Source organism: Ascaphus truei, chromosome 15 (genome assembly GCF_040206685.1).
Source record: "Ascaphus truei isolate aAscTru1 chromosome 15, aAscTru1.hap1, whole genome shotgun sequence".
Taxonomy (NCBI): Eukaryota; Metazoa; Chordata; class Amphibia; order Anura; family Ascaphidae; genus Ascaphus; species Ascaphus truei.
Window position 1 is genome coordinate 34,718,777 of NC_134497.1, and position 16,540 is coordinate 34,735,316.

General features: G+C 47.2%; 1 protein-coding gene across 4 annotated transcripts; it reads left to right on the forward strand.

The window, feature by feature from the left end:
* The first annotated feature begins 1,107 nt into the window (after positions 1-1,107).
* On the forward strand, positions 1,108-15,721 carry LOC142466785 (uncharacterized). Of its 4 annotated transcripts, none has more exons than XM_075572198.1 (4): positions 1,108-1,198; positions 8,379-8,568; positions 12,018-12,178; positions 13,655-15,721. In XM_075572198.1, exon 4 carries the CDS (start codon positions 13,762-13,764, stop codon positions 14,905-14,907), a length of 1,146 nt encoding a protein of 381 aa, XP_075428313.1. In that variant the 5' UTR covers positions 1,108-1,198; positions 8,379-8,568; positions 12,018-12,178; positions 13,655-13,761; the 3' UTR covers positions 14,908-15,721. The 4 variants fall into 4 exon arrangements, with proteins under 4 accessions (XP_075428313.1, XP_075428311.1, XP_075428312.1 ...); XM_075572197.1 differs by lacking the exon at positions 12,018-12,178 and adding an exon at positions 2,512-2,607 and having other exon boundaries at positions 1,144-1,198; XM_075572196.1 differs by lacking the exon at positions 12,018-12,178.
* Positions 15,722-16,540: the final 819 nt, after the last annotated feature.

Sequence of the window (16,540 nt, forward strand, 5' to 3'; positions counted from 1 at the left end):
GTGTGAGGGAGCAGGGGAGGGGCTCTGTGTGAGGGAGCAGGGGAGGGGCTCTGTGTGAGGGAGCAGGGGGGGGGCTCTGGGTGAGGGAGCAGGGGGGGGGGGCTCTGGGTGAGGGAGCGGGGGTGGGGCTCTGGGTGAGGGAGCGGGGGTGGGGCTCTGGGTGAGGGAGCGGGGGTGGGGCTCTGGGTGAGGGAGCGGGGTGGGGCTCTGGGTGAGGGAGCGGGGGTGGGCTCTGGGTGAGGGAGCGGGGGTGGGGCTCTGGGTGAGGGAGCGGGGGTGGGGCTCTGGGTGAGGGAGCGGGGGTGGGGCTCTGGGTGAGGGATCAGAGGGGGGGCCTGTGCAGGGTTGCCGCCTCTTCGGGTTTGACCTGGAGACTCCGGGTTTCAGGTACTTTCCTCCGGGCTACAGGTTAGCCCGTCAATCTCCGGGTGGCAGTGGCGGTGTGCTGCTGCGGGGGAGGGTGGCCGCTTGCTGTGGCGTCCACGTCATCGGCATTCTTCTCCAATTCCCCTCCAACTGCACAGAACATGGCTGCACGTTGCCATGTCAATTGGACGCTACTTGATGTCGACACTACGCGGCGTCACTTTGCCATGACAACGTGACACCGTGTAGCGTCACAACATCACATAGCATTCACTGCAGTTGGAGGGGGAGTTGCAGCAGGATGTCATGAGACCCCGCAGCACGCCGCCATATAAGGGATTTTCCCCCCTCCAGGTTGGCCATCAGTTGAAGGTGGCAACCCTGGCTCTGTGTGAGGGAGAAGGCAGGGGGCTCTGTGTAATCTTTCTAATCTACACAGTATGTGACACGTGATCCATTTTGAAGTGTAAAAACTACAATTCCCATAAGCCCCTCAGTGTGAGCATGCGCAGTTCCTCCTTCATATCAACTTTGGCCAAAAGGGACGAACTGAAGCAGCTTTACTGGAATATATTAAGGACCAAGAGCAGTATATACATCTATATTCCCTAGTACAGTGCCTGGGAAATGTTACTGTCTTGTTTCTAATCTGCACAGTATGTGACACGTGACCAGTTTTGAAGTCTAAAAACTACAACTCCCATGATCCCCTTAGTATGAGCATGCGCAGTAGGACACAGAGCTGTGACCTGGATGTAGTCAGTGTCTCCACTTCCGGGAAAGAGAAGATGAAGAAATAAAGTGGTGCAGGAAGCACACAGGAGCCTTTTCTGTAAGTAACTTACTTTGTATTCAAAGCATCAGAGCAGGTATATGCAAACACGTGGCGTTTCAGGACAGACACCTCCTCTCCTCAGACCATACACCTTATACTGCAACAGTGACACTAACAAGTATATATACCCCTAGGGGTTACACAATCACCTCATACCCAGCACCTGTGTTTACAGCCGGGCAGACACTGCAGCCTCAGTACTTCCTGGTTGTTGTCTGACTTCATCGCAGCACATTATGACGTCACGTCGCCAAGCAACCAGGAAAAACAATAACAAAACAGTCACTCAGGGACAGCTCAGCACACTTACTGAACTGTGGAGAAGTCAAATTAAGTTACACTTAAGTAACAGTAAATTGAAGCAACATGTACGCACTATATTGGGGCCATAAAGGATATTCAATGTCTATAATTCAGTCTGAAGAGCTGGGAGCTACCATGCTGATATTTTCTTTGTTAAATGATTTATCTGCCAAAATGAAGGTTAAAGCTGAAAAGGAGCAAGTTAAAAGATGGTTCAATGTTATGAGCTTACAGTGAAAAGCAGTATTATTACACACATTTATCTGGGCATAAGATAACAAGGCAAACTACATATCATTAGAGATATATAGATTAAAGCTGCAGTTCAGTCAATATCCTGCATGAGTGTTTTTTTTTTAATAAATCAGTTCTATAGTAAGAAAAAATACTTTTAGCATTTTCTGTTTTTAAAAAAACAACTTTGAAAGACCAATTTTCTTGTATTCTATTTTAACAGCCATTTGCTAAGGCACTGCCCCTTCATGGCCTGTCACAAGCCCTGGCACACCCCTTTGTCAGCCCTGCCCTCCCTCTAGCATGTCAGTGCAGGATTGCTCATGAATATTCATGAGCTTCCACTGAGGGAGTGAAGCAGAATATAAACAGATCCCTTCACTAATTATGTCACCAAATTTTGCCTATCAATACATGGAGAACGAATTGACCTACAGCTATACAGCTCTTTAGATCATTAGAGATTGCACACATGAAACTATTGAAGTAAAAAAAAAAAAAAAAAAAAAAAAAAAGACTGAACTGCAGCTTTAAAACAGGGGTGCGCAAACTTCTTGAGCTTGGGCCCCCCCCCCCCTACAAGGACTCTGTGCCAAATGATGTCTGCTGTTGGAAAAGCCCCCATGTGACAGGACCAGGGCTCGGGAACAAGCACACATCAGTGGAACGCATCAATCTTCTATCTTCTTATATATATTTCTCAAACCGTTGTATTTGTGTTTGTCTGTCCGTCCTGTGTCTAATTGGACCTTTGACCCGTCACTCCGCCTCAGGCCAATGAGATGGCTCCCTTGGCCCGCCCGCCTCCGCACACCTCTCATTGGCCGGTGTGGTCACACATACACACCCCGGCGCCACCTCCCGCCCAGGTAAGCAACTAAACCGCCGCCTCCCCTCCCAGCGCACATTCCTGCCGCCGCCTCAAACACCTGTGCCTCCCGCTGCCTCCAACCCCTGCGCCTCCCCTCCCAGCGCAAAACCCCTGTTCCTCCCGCTCCCTCCAACCCCTGCGCCTCTGCCCTCCCTTCCCGCATTGCATCCAAGCTCACACCCCGTCCGCTACAGTCAGTGGGGGAGCGGCCGCACGGGAGCGAGCGCCCAGAAAAAAGCGGGGGAGCGGACAGCCGGCTGGGGGAGCGGCCACAACACGCTGCCTCCCGCCTCAGATCCACGTGGGAGCGGGCGGACGGGTGAGGGAGCGGGCGGACGGGTGAGGGAGCGGCCGACGCATGCACGCGTCCCCGTCTGCAGACGTCCACAATAGACGGAAGGTTTCGGGGGGGGGGAGACGACAGACGACCGGCAAACAGTGGGGGAAGGGGGAGCAAGCGCCCACATGCACCCACTCAGTCTCAGTCACCCTCTCAGTCTCAGTCTGTCACCCACTCACTGTCACCCACTCGGTCTCAGTCAACCAGTCAGTCTCAGTCACCCAGTCAGTCAGTCACTCACTCACCGACCCAGTCATGATCCCACCCACCCAGTCACCAACCCACTCACCCTTCAGAGATGTGAACTGGGGGGGGACACACAGCTGTGAACAGGGGGGGTGACAGAGCTGTGAAGGGGAGGGGGCGTATTGCTGTGAACGGGGGAGACAGTGGAAGGGAGAGAGAGAGGGGGAGCCAGAACATTAAATCCCGGGCAGCGCCGGGTATATCAGCTAGTATGATTATAAATATGTGTTCCACTGACTGCATGACACAGTGATTTAGGGACCTCTCGAGCCGTAACTTCACTGATTGATCACAGGAGAACGGATCGATCGGCAACTTAGCTAATTACTTGTCAGTGTTTGGATTGCATTCATGCGCATATCGAATTTTTTTATTTATTTTTAAGGGCAGCTTGAACTGCTGCAATGAAAAGGATGAAATGATCATTTAACCCTTTGGATGTAGCTGCTATGTCACCATGTCTGGCCCCATGATGTAATAGCTACGTCATAATAATCCTGCTGGTTTTCCTAGCGGAGTTGTCATTCTGTGCTCCTGTGCAAGACGGATCTATCACTACGTGGGATAGAAGGGAGGGGGTCTCCCCGTCCAATCTGTCATCAGCGAGGGAGCGATCACGTGACCCCTCCATCACTCAAAGGGTTAAAATAACTGTTTTACTTATTTGTGTATTGTGAAAGAAATCCTGTTCTGTATTTCTCCAGGAACATTTATGTGTTTTGATTAATGAGGGCATTATAATTACCCTATTTCCTCGATTGTAAGACGCCATTGATTCTAAGACACACCCTTGATTTAATAAATAAAAAAATTAAAAAAAATGGGGGGGAAATCCCACTATATTAAATGTGCACAATTTTTTATTTTTTTTAACTAGCAGGGTTACATGACCCTTCAATAGCCAATGGGGAGGGACAGGCAGACACAGAATGGAGGAAAGGGGGGAGGGAGGGAATGGAGGGAAGGGATAGGGAAAGAATGGAGCAAAGGAGGGAGGGAAGGGGGGGAGGGAGGGAAGGGGGGGAGGGAGGGAATGGAGGGAAGGGGGGGAGGGAGGGAATGGGGGGAGGGAGAGGAGGGAGGGGAGGGGGAAAGGCGGGGAGAGCGAATGGAGGGAAGGGGGGGAGAGCGAATGGAGGGAAGGGGGGAGAGCGAATGGAGGAAGGGGGGGAGAGCGAATGGAAGGAAGGGGGGGAGAGCGAATGGAGGGAAGGGGGAGGGCGAATGGAGGAAGGGGGGGAGAGCGAATGGAGGGAAGGAGGGGAGAGCGAATGGAGGGAAGGGGGAGAGCGAATGGAGGAAAGGGGGGGGAGAGCGAATGGAGGGAAGGGGGGAGAGCGAATGGGGGAGAGGGAGAGGAGGGGGTGGAGGGAGAGGAGGGGAGGGAGAGAATGGAGGAAAGGCGGGGAGAGCGAATGGAGGGAAGGAGGGGAGAGCGAATGGAGGGAAGGGGGGGGAGGGAGCGAATGGAGGGAAGGGGGGGAGGGAGCGAATGGAGGGAAGGGAGCGAATGGAGGGAAGGGGGGAGGGACAGACACAGAGAGACACACACACATACAAAGTGAGGCACACACACAGAGAGAGGGAGACACACACAGACACAAAGAAAGACACACACAGACACAAAGAAAGACACACAGAGAGACAGAGAGAGAGACACACAGACAACAGACAGAGAGAGAGAGACACAGCTGCCTCTGCACCTCCTGCAGTTCACACAGGGATTCGGGAGGGGGGCTTCTGGGCAATGTGAAGATCCCTGGCAGGCATCTCCGATCTCTGCACCTCATGGAAGGGGAGGAGGGGGGCGTGATCGCAGCCATGCTCTTTCTGCAGACTGGAAGATCCTCGGCGGGCATCTCCAGCAGCAGCGCCCCTAGCTGATTAAATTTTTTATCGATTCTAAGACGCATCCCTATTCCAGACATGTGAAAATGGGAGAAAAGGTGGGTCTTTGAATCGAGGCAATACGGTACTTTGTTTTCTATGGAAGTGTTATGTTTTTTTGTTTGGTAAACGGGTTTTTTAACTTGACAATTCGCTACATTTAACCTACTAAATATGCCATTATTGTTGTTGGTTCACGTTCTTCTTAGGAGGGACTGCCCCTTTAAATACCATTTTCCTACTCTACTTCAGTTTAAATAAATCCTGAGATTACAAACCCATAAGAGTTTGTACAATCAGCCTTTTCTCCTTGCTAGCTATCCTAAGCGCTCCTTTTCGTCTCACCCCACACAAGTCTTTCCCCGTCTTAGGAACACAGGGCCACACTTTTCAAAGCCTTATTTAACCAGATGCAATTGTTGACATTATGGATAACTTTGGTTGCTGTCACCTACACTACTTTACGTAGTATACTGGGCATCTAATGCCAAATCTATATTCTCCAGACTATTACTCTGTGACCATTACCATCACTTATTGTCTTTCCAAATCCTTGCAAAATCTCTCGAAACTACTGAAGTTACAGAAATATTCATTTTATTTATCCCCCATACAGCTTGTCAAATTATTTCCCCTATATCCCCTCAAGAGAAGAGTTACCAGTCTCGTATGGTTTCTCTTACTGTGTTTCTATTGCTGTTTGTGTTCTGTATCCCCCTTCCTCCCACACCCTTTATTTGCCTCCCAGGTACTGATCTGCAGGGGTTATTTTTCCTTATCCACTTTGCCTCCTCTGTTTACCAAACACTAGATTCACTAAAGTGCAATAGCCTCAATTGCACTTTAACATCCACTCACGTTAATGGCAATGAGCATGTGATCACAGCAGCTCTTTGCACCTCTCCCCTCACTCCTGTCTTCTCCTCACAGCCTTGTTGAGCACCATTGCTGCACGTATGTAGCCTAAGGCCTCGGTCCCGCTGCGCTCGTTGGCGCGGGCGGCGGGTCGCGAGTTCCCCACCAGCAGGGGAATCCTCGCAAGCCGGTCCCGGTCCCCACTGGCTGCACAGCTGATTACACGCTGTAGCGCGTCAGCCGCTAGGAGACACCACAGAATGGTGTTTCCTAGCTTTGACGCGTGACGTGTGTGGCTGTGAGCCAATGGGGAGGGGAGGCTTCGGGAGGAGAGGCTTCGGAGAGCGGGGAGGAGTGTGGAGTGAAAGCAGGTGAGTGCGTGTCTGTGTGTGTGCCTGAGTGCGTGCGTGCCTGTCTGTGTGTGTATGTGTGTGCCCGAGTGCGTGAGTGCCTGCCTCTGTCTGTGTGTGTGTGTGTGTGTATGAGTGCGTGAGTGCCTGCCTGTGTGTGTGTGTGTGTGTGTGTGTGTGCGCGTGTGCGCGCGTGTGTATGAATGAGTGTCTGCGTGTGTGTGTGTGTGTGTATGAATGAGTGCCTGCGTGTGTGTGTTTAAACTTACTTTCCAGCTCCAGCCCGAGTCCGTGGAGGGAGGGGGGGGGAAGAGTAGCGGGTCCCTCCGCTCAAGCCACGCCCCCCTCCCTGTCAAACCGCCCACCTCCCGCCCACCTCCCGCTCCGGCTCCCGCTCCCTACAGACCGCAGATCGCGGTCTGTGTATCTCAGCGCACCGCCTGTCAGCAGCGCAGGTGCGCTGACTCTGGGAGCGGGGCCTTAGCCTTAGGCTACGACCCCAGTGGTCACTGCTGCACGCGCCTCTGACTGCACGGGTCAAATCCGCGATCTGTGGTCTATGTGGAGCGATGGGATGCGCGGGGGGGGCATGGCATGGCCATGAACTGCCTCTTCGGCGATGCGTCGCTATGACAACACAGCGTCACGTGACGTCATGGTATCATATGACGCCACAAAGCTCCGAGCCGGTAAGGGAAGGGGCCTGCGAGCGGGGGGGTGGGGGGGGCTGACAGGGGGGGCCAAAACAGAAAAGTTAGCGCACCTCTAGTATATCAATAAAGGGATACCGGCGCCTAATGTGTCCAATTGGGTTGATTTCTTTATCCAATGGAGATAGTTCGAATTTCGGAATGATCAGCAAACTGTTGATCTTGTGATGACCAGATGTAACCTCATTCGTAGGAATTGGAACATGTAATGAAATAAAAATATATTTAGTGCAACACAGCTATAACATTACACAGACAAAGACTCACAGGACTTACCAACAATACAAACAGGACAGGCAAACACCAACAGGACTAACAATCACAATCAATTCAATCCCCTGAAGAAGTGTGTTTTACGCACACGAAACGCGTAGGGCCATTTATTTATAGTTGGACATTGCAGGACATTACAGGACATTGAGAGCGAAGGAGTCCCTGTGCGCATTATCCTCACATGGTGAGAAAAATCGGAGGAGTTGTGATCGCCGTTTCATCCATTACTGCTTGTTCCCGTCCGCGTGTGACGCAACGTCCAGTGCCAAGTTGATCTGGGACACGGAGAAGCACCAGAGACGTTGCATCGAGGTCTGAGGAACAGAGGCAAACGGGAGAATAAACGGCGAATTGAAAGCCCTGCAAATACTCTACACGTGGAGGAAAGAATTTCACCAGCCAAGTGGATGCACATTGCCTTTTACTCTCTGACGTCCTGTGAGTGTCACTCGGGTTTTACCCAACCGGATTGGCGTTCCTGCTATTGTCCACATTTTTTTATTTAATCTAGTTATATTAAACTAATTTTAATTATAGCTTTGCTTTTGTGGTTGTTAGTCCTGTTGGTGTTTGCCTGTCCTGTTTGTATTGTTGGTAAGTCCTGTGAGTCTTTGTCTGTGTAATGTTATAGCTGTGTTGCACTAAATATATTTTTATTTCATTACATGTTCCAATTCCTACGAATGAGGTTATCTGGTCATCACAAGATCAACAGTTTGTTGATCATTCCGAAATTCGAACTATCTCCATTGGATAAAGAAATCAACCCAATTGGACACATTAGGCGCCGGTATCCCTTTATTGTTATACTTCTATGTTCTGATTGTACCATCAGATTGTCATCAGGCTGCCTAGCTTGCCACTAGGGCCACCCTCATATTAGGGTCTTATTATCAATCATCTGCGTTAGCGCTAATCTACATCACCCCCTTTTTTTTCTCTTGCACCTCTAGTATATACATTGCTCTTCGTTAACTTCTAATCACCTCAAAAGCTATAGAGAAGAAAGAAAAGACAAGTCACATTATTATCAACTTGTATCTTTTTTCAGCTCTTCCTTTATAAAATAGACATTACTTTGAGACCTCACTAACTGTCCCAATTTTAGGTTTGTAAATTGTGCGAGAAACGAGGAAGAACAGAACCTTGTGGCGTTCCAGTACCACAGGAAAATCTCCTACAAAACCTGCACAGACCTCCCCCCACACACAGAGCTCCTGGTCTGGTATGGAGATGAATATGGAAAGAACTTGGTATCAAGTGGGGTGCGCTGTGGAAAAGTAACGCGCCAGCACAAGGTAATCAGGAATATGTGTGTTGTGTGGTTTTTACATCTCTATTGTTAAATTGCAAATAGTGATAGATCTGCATACACCATTACGTGTCAACTAGACCATTACACCATTACGGGTCAACTAGAACTTAATATCACTAAACTTGACTTGAGTCAAAGGGCCGGATACATCAAGCTGCGGTAACCAAAAATGCCATATAACCGCCCATAAAAAAGCGCCTTATTATTAGCGTGCAATGAATCAGCGTTGCAGCGCCAAAAAGAAAGCACTTTTTTCAAACCCATTAAAAGCATCAGATCCGATACAAAACGGGCATAATATCACATTTTAAAGTAAAAACTGCCATACATCAAGTTCCGATATTTATCTTAACGGGATGAACGGCAGAAATACCGCAAATATTTTATCACCTACTTCAAGCTGGCGTTAGCCCTGTCTTTCCTATGTATATAATGGCCAATATACTGCCCATTATATACATAGGCAAGATGAGCTAAACCAACACCCACTCCCCCCAATACATATAAAAAGACTTCCCCCCCCCCCAATACATATAAAACGATCCCCACTCCCTCCCAAAACATATTTAAAAAAGTAGACATACGTTGGGGATGGTCGGAACCGGCGGTGGCTGCGGGGACCAGCTGAGAGTCGGGGCCTGGCTGCGACCGCCCATCAGATGCAGGCGTCCTCACTGTGTTCAACGCCGAGCTTCCAGTCACCTCGCATCGGAAGCTTAGGCACGCTGAAGTCAGAGGGGCCCAGCGCGCTCACGTCAGAGGCTGGAACAGGAAGGCCTGCATCTGATGCAGAGCCGGGGCCCGACCGCGACCGGTAGTCATCATCCTTTGTCCCCCCCCCCTCTTGGCGGCCCTGACGGCCGTGCAGGGGTCCTGGGCGGCCATGCTCCCTGACTCACCGGGCTGGGACGCAAACTCCAGCAGACACCCCCTGTTGGTGGCCCTGCCCGATGAAATAATAAACTAATGGTTGTTATTACCACAATTTTAAGGTGGTATATATCAAGATTGTGGTAATAATTTACTGGGTGCGATATTTGGGCCAATCTCGCGATATGGGAATTGACGCGACCGTCAATAATGTGTTAAAGCTGTAATAATATTACAACAAAGATTCAGTATACCAAATAAGTTTATTAAGCATTCAGGTGCACACTTGGATGGAAACAGCGTAGGCATAAGCTGTCTGACAAAAAATATAGTACACAACATATTTATACCCTAATACTAAAGATCACGCCTCTTTTATGGGGTGACTTGTACGTCATAGAAAATAACAAAACAATATATGAAAAACAAATGAATATGAAAATCAGCTAAAAATCTTATGCAAGCTCAGTAACCTTTCTCCTACATACAATGGGGCCTTGCTATGTTTGTGCATTCTTTAAGGGGGGTGTATGTGAAAAATGGCTTGTACTCGGATATTACCCAAATGTGAGAAATTGTTTCTGCTGTGATCTCACCTAATTGTGCCTGGTAGTAATTCAAGGTTGCATGCGTCTTTCCTTTGCAGCTGACCAAAGCTGGTATCATATTTCAGAGTAGATCCCAAGAGGATCAAGAAAGGCTCCCTCATATAATAAGCACTCAATGTTAGGACACTATAGTGAGACTTACAATAGTCTATCGGTATCAATACCTAAGGTATTGATACCGATAGACTATTGTAAGTCTCACTATAGTGTCCTAACATTGAGTGCTTATTATATGAAGGAGCCTTTCTTGATCCTCTTGGGATCTACTCTGAAATATATTCCTTTTTCCCTTAGAGCACCTGTTACATATTGCATTTAAGCACCAACATCATACACGGATGAGCGGTTTATTCACCCTTTTCTAACAAAGCTGGTATCAACAATAATTACTGAAAGCAAAACATCTTTTCACCCGAGCTGCTATACTTTCATGCAGACAGAAGACAAAATGGATGACAGACAGGGACAAGAACAGACAAAATGGTTGCTGACAAACAAAGTGGCTGCTTAGATCCTAGTACTGTTTACTTGAGACCCCTATGTCACTTTCTTAGTCCCCCCTTTTTATTCTTAAAACACTCCTTTTGAGAATTTTTGGTATGATGTTAGTCCAGAGACACATAGGGTGACACATAAGGTTAAACTTTGGTGTTCTTCACCATCTGATAGTGCTCATTGGCATATAGTTGAGGAAGGAGCCATCAGACTAGAAGAAGGGGTAGCACATTTATGGATCATACTTTTGCAGCAAATGACACACACAGATGACAACAAGTACCACTAACACACACAGCAAGGCATTCACCAGTTTGGATAAAGCTCTCTGGCAAATAGATAAATGATAGTATATTTTACACAGTTCCAGTGTGTAATACGCCCTTTAAAGGGGCTGGCTTAAAAAATGGAAAAATACAGAAATTATACACATAATGCTAAAAACGTTATTTTATGCAAGCGACCATTACTCTATATACTGTATTTCTTATTGATATCGGGCCTTGTGGTTTCCCGAATACACAGTAAACATTTTGCGGCCTTGGGTATGCAGTTGCTAGATATAGGAAAAGGCACCTATCTCTACCGTCATATATTTTGAGAATCAGCACAACATTCTATTACTGAGAATTGAGGGGGGTTGGTATCTGTGGGAACGAATGCACGATCATCACCCTTGCACGCATCTCATATACATCATTCACTCAGAATATCAGAACAGACAAAATGTCTGTAATGGTTAAAATGGCTGACTTGTGATCCTTTCCTTGTGGCTGACACACGCCCCTGGGTGACCCCCCTCCTCTCGGTGGGGGGTGAGACACACTTCTGGATCAAAGTTTTGCTGCACATGATACATACATAAAGAGCGATTAGTACTGCCACAACACATACAAGAGCATTCACAAGCCTCGCTCCCAGGAAACCAATCCACCCACCAAGGCCCAATGGTGCATACTTCTTAAATTCTAACTTAAACACTCTAAAAAATAAAAAATAATATTGCGTCCTGAAAGAAAAAAGAAAATTGTTCGGATATGACCGGCCTTGCCTGGAGCCTTATACCCTCGGGGGTTAGTGCTTCGGGATTTATTTTGCCCTCAAAATCCACTAACTTGAAGACTCTTTGTCAGATGTTGTCTGTATTGGTGGCGGCATGATTTTCACGTGTGCAGCATTTGTGGTGAGGAGCACTTGAAATGGTCCCGCCACCTTGGATTTAGAGCGTTCTTGCGTAGGAAATGCTTTACCATTACCCCGTCTTGAGTAGGTGCACTTTCAACTTTGACCTGTAACTTTGACCTGTGCATAGAGAGACTCAAAAAAATAGTAGTTGTATACAATACTTACTAATTGTTTTATTACCAATAACATGGTCATTAGTTCATTTGAACTACTGATAATCTATACCTAGGAATAAATTCCTGTATCAATCTCTTTACCACTGTCTTACGCTAAGGACTCGCTAAGGTCGGCGACACGCGCGGCCCACCTGCCCCTTACTTCCAGACTGGAGGTCCCCGCTGGCTACTTCCGATGTGGTTGACTGCGTGCTGTGACGTGTCAGCCGGTTGGAGCTGCAAGCTTTTGGTGATCAGAAGCACTGACGTGTCACATGGTGTACGAGTCAGCCAATGAGGAGGGAAGGAGGGGAGCTACGGGAGGGAGGCGGCTTGGGAGGAAAGTGTGCCTGTGTGTGCAAAGTAGATGGCCCACTCTATCCCTCTCCTCCTGGACCCACAACCCCCCCTCCTCCACCCATCTCCACGGGCTCAATGGCCGCGCCCCCCAGACCCATTTTGGCCACGTCCCCCTGCGTTGAAAAAAGTCAGCTGGAGACCGCGGCGTAGTGACTTGCATGCGTCGCCGGCAAGCAAGGCGGCCGTGCGGATGCGTGCAGCAGGTCCTCTGCCTTACCATCCGCATATAGACAGTAGTATCCCCTATTAGCGACTAGGATGTTGTTTGCTTGATCACTTTCTCAAATGTTACATACCACATTGGATTAATATTTCTATCGTAGGATTCTGTAATGTGTATTATTACAGAAACCTATGATCAAAATAACATTAACCCGTTCCATGCCTGTGGTTACCAAGGTATACCACAGGCACCAAAGGGGTTAATACTTTAGTAAAAGAAAACATTACCTAACCATGTTAACTCCGTTAGTGGCCAGTAAAACAGTGCCATTCTAGTCGCTAAGGTAATTAAGGGGTTAACCCCTCTCACCAGCACCCATACCCCCCACTTTCACGGGAAGCCTAACCACCCTCTCCAGGGCAGCTACCACCATCACCCACGTCCCCTACCTCTGCCTCCCTTGTTGACTAATGCCCAATATCACTATGTTGTTTTAAACATTAACACAAAATATATACACATTTACCCTTAATAAATAAATCAATAAATTGATAACCCTCTTTCATTACCTCAGTGGCTAAGGATTTGAAAAGATTTCTGCCACTTTAATTGGTGTTTTGCAGCTAGTGAGATTTCCCTTTAAATCGTCAAATATTATGATCCACTTTAAATGTATGATCCACTACATCTACTCTTCCGGCCCTAATGCTGGAGCCCAGAAGTCGTCCGCAAGTTCCATAATGGGCCGTCTGGACCCCATCCAAGGCCTGGCCCACATCGAACACAGAACTCGGCCACAACTTCCATGCTCAGGTGACTGTACCAGACCAAACTCTCACCAAACCATCAAAGGGTGTGCCCACTCCCAATGCTACACACAAAAACAGAGACACACACACAGTTACACACACACACAGCCACAAACAGCCACACACACAGTCACGCACAATTCACAGTTAGTATAAATGTAGACGTGCAAATAGCTAAAACGGAGCGGGGTTGTCAAGCATGCGCGTTCTATGTCAAACTTCTTTGTATTTTCTCACTGAAATTGTGTTTGGATTTTAAATAAAAACATCACCATCACAAATACAATTTCTGTGGCAAAACAGTGACAAACGACAAAGAAGTTTCACTTAAAATGCACGTGCTTGGCACACACACACGTTTTTGGATAAGTAATGCCTAATTTCACCTAATTTTCTAATTATGTATTTTTTTTGTCTTGTCTAGTACAAAGCTAAGCATCAATAATCCACCGATGCCCATACTGCAAGGTTGCTTTTAACAGTCAGGATTACCTCCTCAAACATCTGAAGTTCAAACATCCAAATGAGAATATGGAAAAGATGAGGACAGAACAATCCTGCAACATTCCAATAAATATGACGGAAAATGCATCTTTCAACCAGTCAAGGCAATTAATAAACAATGTAACTGCTTCTCATGCCAAAAAATATATATTTGCAGCTGCCACAGGAAAAGATCTTGCAGAAAGTGGAGAGAGTCTGACTTGGTTATCAGACCAGAACCTACAGAAGAGAACACAGACCGAGGAGAGACCGCATGTATGTGGGGAATGTGGGAAGGGATTTAGTCAGTTATCCCACCTGAACACACACAAGAGGGGACACAGAGGGGAGAAACCACATGTATGTGGGGAATGTGGGAAAGGATTCAGTGTGTTATCCAGGCTGATCAGACACAAGAGGACACACACAGGGGAGAGACCGCATGTATGTGGGGAATGTGGGAAGGGATTTATTGACTTATCCAGCCTGAATACACACAAGAGGACAGACACAGGGGAGAGACAGCATGTATGTGGGGAATGTGGGAAGGGATTTAGTAACTCATCCAGCCTGAATACACACACGAGAACACACACAGGGGAGAGACCGTATGTATGTGGGGAATGTGGGAAAGGATTTATTGACTTATCCAGCCTGAATATACACACGAGGACACACACAGGGGAGAGACCGTATCAATGTGGGGAATGTGGGAAGGGATTTAGTGCCTATTCCAACCTAAACAGACACAAGATGACACACACAGGGGAGAGACGGCATGTATGTGGGGAATGTGGGAAGGGATTTAGTCTGTTATCCTACCTGAATTCACACAAGAGGACACATACAGGGGAGAGACCGTATATATGTGGGGAATGTGGGAAGGGATTTAGTAACTCATACAGCCTGAACACACATAAGAGGACACACACAGGGGAGAGACCGTATGTATGTGGGGAATGTGGGAAGGGATTTATTGACTTATCCAGCCTGAAAAAACACAAGAGGAGACACACAGGGGAGAGACCGTATCTATGTGGGGAATGTGGGAAGGGATTTAGTGCCTATTCCAACCTAAACAGACACAAGATGACACACACAGGGGAGAGATGGCATGTATGTGGGGAATGTGGGAAGGGATTTAGTTACTTATCGAGCCTGAATACACACAAGAAGACACACACAGGAGGGTGACCACATGTATGTGCGGAATGTGGGAAAGGATTTAGTAATTTATCCCACCTGATCAGACACAAGAGGGGGGGGGACACAGGGTTTGGACCTATCTCTAAAGCCAGGCATTTTTAGGGAGAACCATTGACTAAGATGCTCACATATAAGTGCACATGTGTATCTGCGTTACGCTAAATCACAATGAAAAGTGAATTAATTTATGGTGCATAAAACGAGCAGGTTATTTTTATAATTCTTGCTGTTTTATTTAAAGAAAAATGTTGTTCTTTATGTTTTATATTTCCATGCTGTTCGTTCTAATAAAATGTGCGTTTCCCATTATGCTGAAGCGGTATGTAGTCTCACATAGCTTTGACATAGCTCAACCTCACTAGAATCAATCCAGGATCCTTGAAAGCAAGTGTAAAGAGAGAAATAGGGGAGCGAGGAATTAATCATGTGTCATATAATCACAGTGCACAAATACACATTTAGAGATAAACACAATAGTGGGAAGGCTGCTGAATTGTAACCTGCCCACCTATCACACACAGAAGAGCACAAGGGTTAGACACCACAGTCAATGCACTTACTGTATGCTGCAAAGGGGGGAGAGTGGATAAGGTGGAAATATATAAATATATATCTAACCACTTTCACAGCCCTGTGTGAGTGTAGCACACATCAGTGGTGTCTTTTCCTCCTTCTCCCCTTAGCAGTCCATTCTTCCTATGTTGACTCCACTTCAATCTTCGGTGGGGTTAGGTATTTAAACCCCTTCGTCTTGGAGTGCACCCCCACAAATAGCTGCGAGGCCAGAAAGAGGTGTTAGGTTAAAATATGTATACATAGTGGACAGACAGAGCCCCTGTAGATAGCACTCTGTTTCTGTATGAATTGGTGATTTATTTAATATAACTTTATTAATTGACAATATCGTTAAAATATTGGGGTTTTAAACAATGATTAAATGATGCCAAGTGTGGCTAACTCTATGGATAGGTGTATCCAGAGGAGTATACAATGGTGTATTAATGCCCAGTGTTAGGGTAATTCACTGGCCCTAGTGTTCCTCATATGGAGAGAATGGGCTAGAGTTCTTGTAATGAAAGTAGCGGCTGTGTGGACCACAGATGTAGTGCCCCAGTATTGAAATACTAGTAGGTGCACTAGTTGATTGGACCTGTACTTAGCTGCTTTTGGGCTGCAGCTAATGGTACATTATAGACTTGTGTATACAGATCTAGGTCTATGTGCACCTATTATGAGTTTTTAACACCAGCATGAGTGGGTGGTGGTATTTAAATACAAGTGTGTGATACTTAACACGTGTACATCCCAAGTGTGTAATAACAGGGCTTGCCAAAAAGAACAAATACAGAACTAGAGCTGTAGAAATACAAGAATCCTCCACAGAGTGGGAAACATCTGACACAGAGGAGACAAGATTAGAAAGTGGTGAAGGCACCTCAGGCTCATTTCTCACATCCCTGGTTCCACATTTTTTAGACCAACAGAGAGAGGTCTTAACAGGGATAAAAGGCCGAGGAAGACTCGAAGAGGAAAAAGGAAGAGTTTTGCGGAGCAACAACCCACAGGCACAAGGCAAAAAGAGAGGGAAACAACACAGATACTAACAACCCCTACAGAACTA